General features: G+C 39.0%; 1 protein-coding gene and 1 long non-coding RNA gene across 2 annotated transcripts; both read right to left on the bottom strand.

Moving 5' to 3' along the window:
• Nucleotides 1-3,197: 3,197 nt before the first annotated feature.
• Nucleotides 3,198-9,866, bottom strand: LOC117509897. The gene is made up of 3 exons (XR_004560588.1): nt 9,857-9,866; nt 3,810-3,820; nt 3,198-3,691 (listed from the first exon to the last, which is right to left on the bottom strand). It is a non-coding gene; the product is annotated as an uncharacterized LOC117509897 (long non-coding RNA).
• LOC117509896 (immediate early response 3-interacting protein 1) lies at nt 3,846-7,767 on the bottom strand. Its single transcript, XM_034169518.1, has 3 exons — nt 7,606-7,767; nt 4,152-4,253; nt 3,846-4,075 (listed from the first exon to the last, which is right to left on the bottom strand). The coding sequence occupies exons 1-3, from the start codon at nt 7,694-7,696 to the stop codon at nt 4,020-4,022; spliced, it is 249 nt and encodes an 82-aa protein (XP_034025409.1). The 5' UTR covers nt 7,697-7,767; the 3' UTR covers nt 3,846-4,019.
• Nucleotides 9,867-10,598: the final 732 nt, after the last annotated feature.

Raw genomic sequence — 10,598 nt, 5'->3', positions numbered from 1 at the left:
TCATTCATTTATATATACAGTGGAGAAAATAAGTATTTGACCCTGTCAGTTTTGCAGGTTTTCCCACCTACAAGGAAATGGAGAGGGCTGTAATTTTTATCATAGGTACACTTCAACTGTGAGAGACAGAATCTAAAAAAATCCAGAAAATCAAATGTATAAATTTTAAATAATTAATTTGCATTTTATTGCATAAAATAAGTATTTGACCCCCTACCAACCAGCAAGAATTCTTGCTCCAGAGGAGGCATGGGAGAAGGTCATGTGGTCAGATGAGACCAGAATAGAGCTTTTTGGAATCAACTCCACTTACCATGTATAGAGGATGAGAACAACCCCAAGAAAACCATCCCAACCGTGAAGCTTGGGGGTGGAAATATCATACTCTGGGGGTGCTCTTCTGCAAAGGGGACAGGACGACTGCACCGTATTGAAGGGAGGATGGATGGGGTCATGTATTGTGAGATTTTGGCAAACAACCTCCTTCCCTCAGTAAGAGCATTGAAGATGGGTCATGGCTGGGTCTTCCAGCATGACAATGACCCCAAACACACAGCCAGGGCAACTAAGGAGGGGCTCCATAAGAAGCATTTCAAGGTCCTAGAGTGGCCTGGCCAGTCTCCAGACCTGAACTCAATAGAAATTCTTTGGAGGGAGCTGAAACTCCAAACATGAAAGATTTGGAGAAGATCTGTGTGGAGGAGTGGACCAAAATCCCTGCTGCAGTGTGTGAAAACTTGATCAAGAACTACAGGAAACATCTGACCTTTGTAATGGCAGACAAATATTTCTGTACCAATCGTAAAGCTCTGTTTTTCTAGGGGGTCAAACATTTTCCCCACTGTGTGTGTGTATATATATATATATATATATATATATATATATATATATATACATATATATATATATATATATATATATACATATATATATACATATATATACATATATATATATATATATATATATATATATATATATATATATATATATATATATATAGATATATATACACTCAACAAAAATATAAACGCAACACTTTTGGTTTTGCTCCGATTTTGTATGAGATGAACTCAAAGATCTAAAACTTTTTCCACATACACAATATCACCATTTCCCTCAAATATTGTTCACAAACCAGTCTAAATCTGTGATAGTGAGCACTTCTCCTTTGCTGAGATAATCCATCCCACCTCACAGGTGTGCCATATCAAGATGCTGATTAGACACCATGATTAGTGCACAGGTGTGCCTTAGACTGCCCACAATAAAAGGCCACTCTGAAAGGTGCAGTTTTGTTTTATTGGGGGGGGGGGGGGATACCAGTCAGTATCTGGTGTGACCACCATTTGCCTCATGCAGTGCAACACATCTCCTTCACATAGAGTTGATCAGGTTGTCAATTGTGGCCTGTGGAATGTTGGTCCACTCCTCTTCAATGGCTGTGCGAAGTTGCTGGATATTGGCAGGAACTGGTACACGCTGTCGTATACGCCGGTCCAGAGCATCCCAAACATGCTCAATGGGTGACATGTCCGGTGAGTATGCCGGCCATGCAAGAACTGGGACATTTTCAGCTTCCAAGAATTGTGTACAGATCCTTGCAACTTGGGGCCGTGCATTATCCTGCTGCAACATGAGGTGATGTTCTTGGATGTATGGCACAACAATGGGCCTCAGGATCTCGTCACGGTATCTCTGTGCATTCAAAATGCAATCAATAAAATGCACCTGTGTTCTTCGTCCATAACAGACGCCTGCCCATACCATAACCCCACCGCCACCATGGGCCACTCGATCCACAACACTGACATCAGAAAACCGCTCACCCACACGACGCCACACACGCTGTCTGCCATCTGCCCTGGACAGTGTGAACCGGGATTCATCCGTGAAGAGAACACCTCTCCAACGTGCCAAACGCCAGCGAATGTGAGCATTTGCCCACTCAAATCGGTTACGACGACGAACTGGAGTCAGGTCGAGACCCCGATGAGGACGACGAGCATGCAGATGAGCTTCCCTGAGACGGTTTCTGAGTTTGTGCAGAAATTCTTTGGTTATGCAAACCGATTGTTTCAGCAGCTGTCCGAGAGGCTGGTCTCAGACGATCTTGGAGGTGAACATGCTGGATGTGGAGGTCCTGGGCTGGTGTGGTTACACGTGGTCTGCGGTTGTGAGGCTGGTTGGATGTACTGCCAAATTCTCTGAAACGCCTTTGGAGACGGCTTATGGTAGAGAAATGAACATTCAATACATGAGCAACAGCTCTGGTTGACATTCCTGCTGTCAGCATGCCAATTGCACACTCCCTCAAATCTTGCGACATCTGTGGCATTGTGCTGTGTGATAAAACTGCACCTTTCATAATGGCCTTTTATTGTGGGCAGTCTAAGGCACACCTGTGCACTAATCATGGTGTCTAATCAGCATCTTGACATGGCACACCTGTGAGGTGGGATGGATTATCTCAGCAAAGGAGAAGTGCTCACTATCACAGATTTAGACTGGTTTGTGAACAATATTTGAGGGAAATGGTGATATTGTGTATGAGGAAAAAGTTTTAGATCTTTGAGTTCATCTCATACAAAATGGGAGCAAAACCAAAAGTGTTGCGTTTATATTTTTGTTGAGTGTATATACATATATATATATGAATGAATATTTGGCACAGACTCAACAATAACAACTCATAAACAGGTCAATTTAACAGTGAACCCATGACTGAAAGGGTGTGAACAGAAGCACAAGCTTAATATATGACAGAATCATCATGTCCATACATAATTACAATTATTTTGGAATCAGAGACTGTCAGATTGTCTAGAAACAGAAAACACAAGTGAACCACAGTGTGTTATAAAATAAGTGTCCTGTCATGTATCCCATCTCATTACTAGTTACTAACTAGGTGGATTAGTGGGATAAGACTGTGCTGTCATGTTGGAGGCGCAGGTTCAATTCCCACTCAAGACCCCTGGTCTGCCCAGTCATTATAGGTGGAAGAGTGACCCCAAGCTCCAGGACCCCGTCAACAGACAACAGATTTTCTTTGGGATATTTGTTGTCTCGATTGTCAGGGATGTGACCCTTAACTGGAACACACAGGGTAAGAAAATGGACGGCTGGATTCACAGTAAAGAACCCAAATAATCAAGCTACACATTTCCAGTTTGTTCCAATTCATTAAATAATAAAACTTGTGAAATAGAACACAATCCTGAATACATAAATATTTGCACCAATCTTTAAATCAGTTCATTCAATACCTCAACAGTTGGCGTATCAAGTGTCTACAATATTTAAATGCAATCAAATACATCCAATTTATTGATAAAGCATCAAACCACAAAATAAGTCACCCCAAGGAGCTTCACAAGGGTTAAGATCTAATCTTACACACACCTGAAATAAGCACATTATTGTTACCGATTTATCACATTCTAAAGAATCTCCACACACACTGTGTATTATGTACATCGCAGAACTTAAAAATATCCATTTCTTGGTAAATTTTTTCACCCCCCCCACCCCAACATATTTTATGAATCCAGTATTATACTTTAAATTTCTGTGAAAATACCATTTCTCATTTTTTTATTGTTTAAAAATCTGATTCATCTTTGTGTTGGAAACCAGATTGTAATTAATTTAAAAAAAAAAATCTATTCAACATTTTCTTTATGTTTGTCTATGAAACTTTCACTCATCCAGACATTTTAAAACTGTCAATCACAATTACTTTATTTACACATCTGCAGCATATAAATCACAGACACTATAGTTACTATACAAAATTCATATTTTACTTTAATCAGTTCTGTTTAAAAAGAGCAAAAAGCAAATGTGAGTTAATCATTTTATTGTACATTTTAAAAGGAATTTCTACTGTTACAGAAAAAACAGGCCTTATAAATTGAGGAAAATGAATGAAAAAAAGAGAGAAAGCATTTGGGATGAAGGTTTCCTGAGCTGGTGGTGGAGACAACCTCCTGGCAGTCGAGCGTTCTGTTCAGTCTTCATCCAAACAGCAGCAGCAGCACGATGCACACGGAATTGACAGCGATCAGCGGCACTGCAAAGAGAAATGGGACCATCAGAACAGTGAGGACGACGAGGCTGAGAAGCAGCACAAAGCCAGAGACACTAACCTCTCATTACCGTCCTCACGGAGCGAACAAGGTTCATTAACTGAACTTTGACACCCGGTTCATCACCAAAACCTCCAGCACTCTGATCCACTCCCCAACCAACTGCACAGACACAAACGTCATGAGGATCTTGTCAGGGTGCACAACCAAGCACTCTGGCTTTTCTATTTATACTTAATTTTTATCATGTTGCACCGATTTGTTGTAAAAGTGAGTTTAAGGGCCATAATTGCTGACAAAAACTTGAAGACGCTGCAATTTAATCATTGTAAAGCTCTTTAAACATCTGTATCATATAGAAAAGCACAACAGAAATACAGAGCATTTTTAATGTGAAATAACTATTAAATTTTGTTTAATTTTAACATCTCAAATATTCAGTTCCACTAATGTGATTTATTATTTCACACTTAGAGAGATACTGTTGCTCCTGGTGTGTACTGAGCGCCTTGCATGGCAGCACCACGACTTCAGTGTGTATGTCTGTGTGAATGTGAGGCATTATTGTAAAGCACTTTGAGTTTCTGATGCAGATGGAAATGCGCTGTATAAATGTGGTCCATTTTACTGTTGTGAAAATGCTGATCTGTATCACGTTTTCCATTTAGTTTTTGTAATACTTAATTTTCAACTCCTTTAGAATACTTCTGTCATTTATTTATTTTAATTGCATATCATCATTTTATCCACAGTAAATATTTTTTAATAATTATAATATAATATTAATTTAGTATTATAAACACATTTATAAATACTTTAAAAATATAGATTTTTTTTGGTGCCATTGATTATTATTAGTTATGTGTTGTGCACTTTATGTGCCAGATGTATCAATTGTTTTTGTCTAATTAAAAAAGCATACATCTCAAAAACAGTGATTATGAAAAACATGTCAGTCATATAAGATTTACTGGATTTTTTTAAGACGGAAAGAAAGGAGGAAAGGGGAAAAAGTAGAAAAGGGGCAGAAGGTAAGAGGAAAGAGAAAAAAGGAGGAGAGGGGAAAAGGAAAGAAAAAGGCAGAAGGAGGGATGAGGAGGAGGGAGAAGGGAAGGAGGAAGAAGGAGGAAGGAAAAAGGAAGAGGAGAAGAAGAGGGAGAAAAAGGAAAAGAGGGGAGTAAGGAAGAAAAAGGAAAAAAGGAAGGGGAGGAGAGAAGGAAGGAAAGAGGAGAGAAGGAAAAAAGAAAAAGAGATAAAGGAGGTTATCATGGGCTAAGGGCACTAATGGAGAATACTTGGAGGTATTAATATGTGTATATATATATATATATATATATATATATATATATATATATAAATATAGTTATAAATATGCAAAAACAAAACAAAAACACTGCTAAAATTGTTAATAGTAAAGCTCCAAATTATTATTTTTAGCCCTTTTCTGAAACCAACACATAATCAGCACTCAATCAGAACAAGATCCAGTATCACCTCCCCAGATACCCTCTGTAAAGTGCCACAAGAAATCATCTTTTTGTTCTACCAACACCTTGTTATGGAACAGATAACCTACTCATACAGAATCTCAGGTGCAAACCACAAGTCCCATGTCCCATTCAGTATTAAATGTTTAAACTGGTTTAAAGTGACCCCCACTAAATCCATTTCAAAGTTGTACACAGTTCTTTCCAATGCCAATAATAATAACACTTTGTACATTAAAGGTAAATGGGAAAGAGAATCGGGGACTGAGATTTCTGAGGAGGCTTGGGGTAATATCTGGTCCTTCCAGTGGACAACATCCTGCTCTATGGACTAGAGAGAGCATTGCTGGAAGAATATTATCAGTTATCAAGTTAACTCAGCCACATGGGGTGTGCAGCCAGTACATTCTGAGTGCCGGTCCCAAGCCCGGATAAATGAGGAGGGTTGCGTCAGGAAGGGCATCCGGCGTAAAACAAGCCAACCGAACTATGCAGACTCAGAATCGAATTCCCATACCGGATCGGTCACGGCCCGGGTTAACAACGTCCGCCACCAGTGCTATTGCCCAACAGGGTGCCGGTGGAAATTGGGCTACTGCTGGGCGAAGACGACGAAGAAGAGGAGGAAAACGCTGCAGGTGATTGGTGTGACAGAGGAAGATACAGAGGACAGGGTAAGATGGAAACAATTGATCTGCTGTGGCGACCCCTAATGGGAACAGCCGAAAGACAAAGAAGAAGATCAAGTTGCTCACCAATGAATATGGCTTTATACACCCTGAAGACAACCATATACCCTGAGGCCCCTGTATAGTTCTCCTCATATGGTGTCTTAAAATATCTAATATCATATACTTATAAACGATACGCCAATATGATTGGCTAAAACACTTGTGATATTTTTCACGGACCGATAATATTTTTCATAGCACCCGAGTAAAACCCATAAAATGAATGTCACCTTGGTAATCAGTGATTTGTCTTACATTCCCGTTCACCAATGAATATGGCTTTTTTAATTTTGACCAAGGTGTAACTCTTCAACTGACCCCTACCTGGCTGCCTATTGAAAATTCAAGTGGCCATTCAGTTTTTTCAGAGTTAATGTCTATGGAGTATTTGTGCTGAATTTGATGCTTGTATCACCATTTGCAGGATTCCACTCTAAATATTCTCTTATCTGCTGCACTATATATGAGATGTAAGATGCTGCTCCTCAGTGCTTCTCAATTGCCCTCAAAAGTATTGGAACACTTGGTATTTCACACGTTAATTTGTTTATTCCATTTCAAATACATGGTCAGATGGCGAGGAGCTTTTCCAGGCATGTGAGAGACAAAGTAAAATGCTTAAAAAGGCGGGGGGTCTGGAGCCCCACCAGAAGCTGAAATGCTTTTGCCATGCTAATGCTCCCCTGAAGCATTTACTCAAAATAAAGTCTGAAGGACCTAAATGACATGGTGACATGTTGATCTTCGCTCGCTCATGTCCACGACATATGCATATTATGCCCTGATGGCTGGTACTGCACATGTTCTGGACTCTAAACATACAAAACTGGAATGTCATTTGTCTGTAGTTTTTACCAATGTAGTTACCAACCATGATGCTTTTTCTTGTCCATTCCAAATAAAAATACAATTTTAAAAAAGTTTAAATTGCATCTTTAGTTTTTTTTTTTTTTTAACTCTTATTACAGTTCGTATTAGATTGTCACTGTTTATACTCATATTTCTTAAGGACCACAAATACGTGCTTGCACCCTTTTACTATCATTTTATTGCACCGGTTTTACAGTCTCATATAATAGTGCATTAAATCAAAACAAATTGTACGTCGTGTTGACTTGTTGTTACACCTTGTTACCTTAAATGACAAAAACAAAACTGCTGTCAGATAAAATTCTTGTGGAGAAACTTTAAACAGCATAACATCATATGGTTAGCTGCTGGCTAGTTAGCGTCAGCTATCTAAAAAAAATACGTCCTTTAAACCCGAAAAAAAGTATCTCAACCACAGTCACTTACTTTTATTTAGAAATCGTTCTTCGTGTAACACAGCAACAGCATTGACACACAAAATCGCTGCCTGAAGGAGAGAATACAAAGTAAAAGACATGTTATCTCAGCAACTATCTTAGCTTAGCTTGCTAGGCTGACTGACGTCCGCTACGGCGACGGAAGAAGGACAAACTTAGTAACACCTTTCAAGCCACAGATCAAAAGCCTGAAGTTTAATGTTAAGCGAAAAAAAAAAATCTTACGTATGAATGTCAGATTTTAAATCTGCGTAAATTTTTAAAGACCTGATGGATCACATAATTGAAGTCGCAGCTGTTTTGAAAATCACTTTCAGTTGAGTCCTAATTATGTACCAAAGTCTTCAAATAAGTAATACATTTATCATTTTATATACTCAACAAAAATATAAACGCAACACTTTTGGTTTTGCTCCCATTTTGTATGAGATGAACTCAAAGATCTAAAACTTTTTCCACATACACAATATCACCATTTCCCTCAAATATTGTTCACAAATCAGTCTAAATCTGTGATAGTGAGCACTTCTCCTTTGCTGAGATAATCCATCCCACCTCACAGGTGTGCCATATCAAGATGCTGATTAAATCAAATCAAATCAAATCAATTTTATTTATATAGCGCCAAATCACAACAAACAGTTGCCCCAAGGTGCTTTATATTGTAAGGCAAAAGCCATACAATAATCACAGAAAAACCCCAACGGTCAAAACGACCCCCTGTGAGCAAGCACTTGGCGACAGTGGGAAGGAAAAACTCCCTTTTAACAGGAAGAAACCTCCAGCAGAACCAGGCTCAGGGAGGGGCAGTCTTCTGCTGGGACTGGTTGGGGCTGAGGGAGAGAACCAGGAAAAAGACATGCTGTGGAGGGGAGCAGAGATCAATCACTAATGATTAAATGCAGAGTGGAGCATACAGAGCAAAAAGAGAAAGAAACACTCAGTGCATCATGGGAACCCCCCAGCAGTCTACGTCTATAGCAGCATAACTAAGGGATGGTTCAGGGTCACCTGATCCAGCCCTAACTATAAGCTTTAGCAAAAAGGAAAGTTTTAAGCCTAATCTTAAAAGTAGAGAGGGTGTCTGTCTCCCTGATCTGAATTGGGAGCTGGTTCCACAGGAGAGGAGCCTGAAAGCTGAAGGCTCTGCCTCCCATTCTACTCTTACAAACCCTAGGAACTACAAGTAAGCCTGCAGTCTGAGAGCGAAGTGCTCTATTGGGGTGATATGGTACTACGAGGTCCCTAAGATAAGATGGGACCTGATTATTCAAAACCTTATAAGTAAGAAGAAGAATTTAAATTCTATTCTAGAATTAACAGGAAGCCGATGAAGAGAGGCCAATATGGGTGAGATATGCTCTCTCCTTCTAGTCCCCGTTAGTACTCTAGCTGCAGCATTTTGAATTAACTGAAGGCTTTTTAGGGAACTTTTAGGACAACCTGATAATAATGAATTACAATAGTTCAGCCTAGAGGAAATAAATGCATGAATTAGTTTTTCAGCATCACTCTGAGACAAGACCTTTCTAATTTTAAAGATATTGCGTAAATGCAAAAAAGCAGTCCTACATATTTGTTTAATATGCGCTTTGAATGACATATCCTGATCAAAAATGACTCCAAGATTTCTTACAGTATTACTAGAGGTCAGGGTAATGCCATCCAGAGTAAGGATCTGATTAGACACCATGTTTCTAAGATTTGTGGGGCCAAGTACAATAACTTCAGTTTTATCTGAGTTTAAAAGCAGGAAATTAGAGGTCATCCATGTCTTTATGTCTGTAAGACAATTCTGCAGTTTAGCTAATTGGTGTGTGTCCTCTGGCTTCATGGATAGATAAAGCTGGGTATCATCTGCATAACAATGAAAATTTAAGCAATACCGTCTAATAATACTGCCTAAGGGAAGCATGTATAAAGTGAATAAAATTGGTCCTAGCACAGAACCTTGTGGAACTCCATAATTAACTTTAGTCTGTGAAGAAGATTCCCCATTTACATGAACAAATTGTAATCTATTAGACAAATATGATTCAAACCACCGCAGCGCAGTGCCTTTAATACCTATGGCATGCTCTAATCTCTGTAATAAAATTTTATGATCAACAGTATCAAAAGCAGCACTGAGGTCTAACAGAACAAGCACAGAGATGAGTCCACTGTCCGAGGCCATGAGAAGATCATTTGTAACCTTCACTAATGCTGTTTCTGTACTATGATGAATTCTAAAACCTGACTGAAACTCTTCAAATAGACCATTCCTCTGCAGATGATCAGTTAGCTGTTTTACAACTACCCTTTCAAGAATTTTTGAGAGAAAAGGAAGGTTGGAGATTGGCCTATAATTAGCTAAGATAGCTGGGTCAAGTGATGGCTTTTTAAGTAATGGTTTAATTACTGCCACCTTAAAAGCCTGTGGTACATAGCCAACTAATAAAGATAGATTGATCATATTTAAGATCGAAGCATTAATTAATGGTAGGGCTTCCTTGAGCAGCCTGGTAGGAATGGGGTCTAATAAACATGTTGATGGTTTGGATGAAGTAACTAATGAATATAACTCAGACAGAACAATCGGAGAGAAAGAGTCTAACCAAATACCGGCATCACTGAAAGCAGCCAAAGATAACGATACATCTTTGGGATGGTTATGAGTAATTTTTTTCTCTAATAGTTAAAATTTTGTTAGCAAAGAAAGTCATGAAGTCATTACTAGTTAAAGTTAATGGAATACTCAGCTCAATAGAGCTCTGACTCTTTGTCAGCCTGGCTACAGTGCTGAAAAGAAACCTGGGGTTGTTCTTATTTTCTTCAATTAGTGATGAGTAGAAAGATGTCCTAGCTTTATGGAGGGCTTTTTTATAGAGCAACAGACTCTATTTCCAGGCTAAGTGAAGATCTTCTAAATTAGTGAGATGCCATTTCCTCTCCAACTTACGGGTTATCTGCTTTAAGCTACGAGTTTGTGAGTTATACCAC

The sequence above is a fragment of the Thalassophryne amazonica genome, chromosome 5 (assembly GCF_902500255.1).
Source record: "Thalassophryne amazonica chromosome 5, fThaAma1.1, whole genome shotgun sequence".
Taxonomy (NCBI): domain Eukaryota; kingdom Metazoa; phylum Chordata; class Actinopteri; order Batrachoidiformes; family Batrachoididae; genus Thalassophryne; species Thalassophryne amazonica.
Note: the sequence above shows the minus strand (reverse complement) of the source record. Positions and strands in the feature narration are given on the sequence as shown.

Bases quoted from the DNA above. Each gene is read 5' to 3' on its own strand.
- LOC117509896 (XM_034169518.1), bottom strand. From the start codon at position 7,696: ATGTCTTTTACTTTGTATTCTCTCCTTCAGGCAGCGATTTTGTGTGTC. The intron at 4,254-7,605 runs GTAAGTGACTGT...GTGTCTGTGCAG, and splicing joins AGAACGATTTCTAAATAAAA to TTGGTTGGGGAGTGGATCAG. The intron at 4,076-4,151 runs GTTAGTGTCTCT...TTCTCTTTGCAG, and splicing joins CGTGAGGACGGTAATGAGAG to TGCCGCTGATCGCTGTCAAT.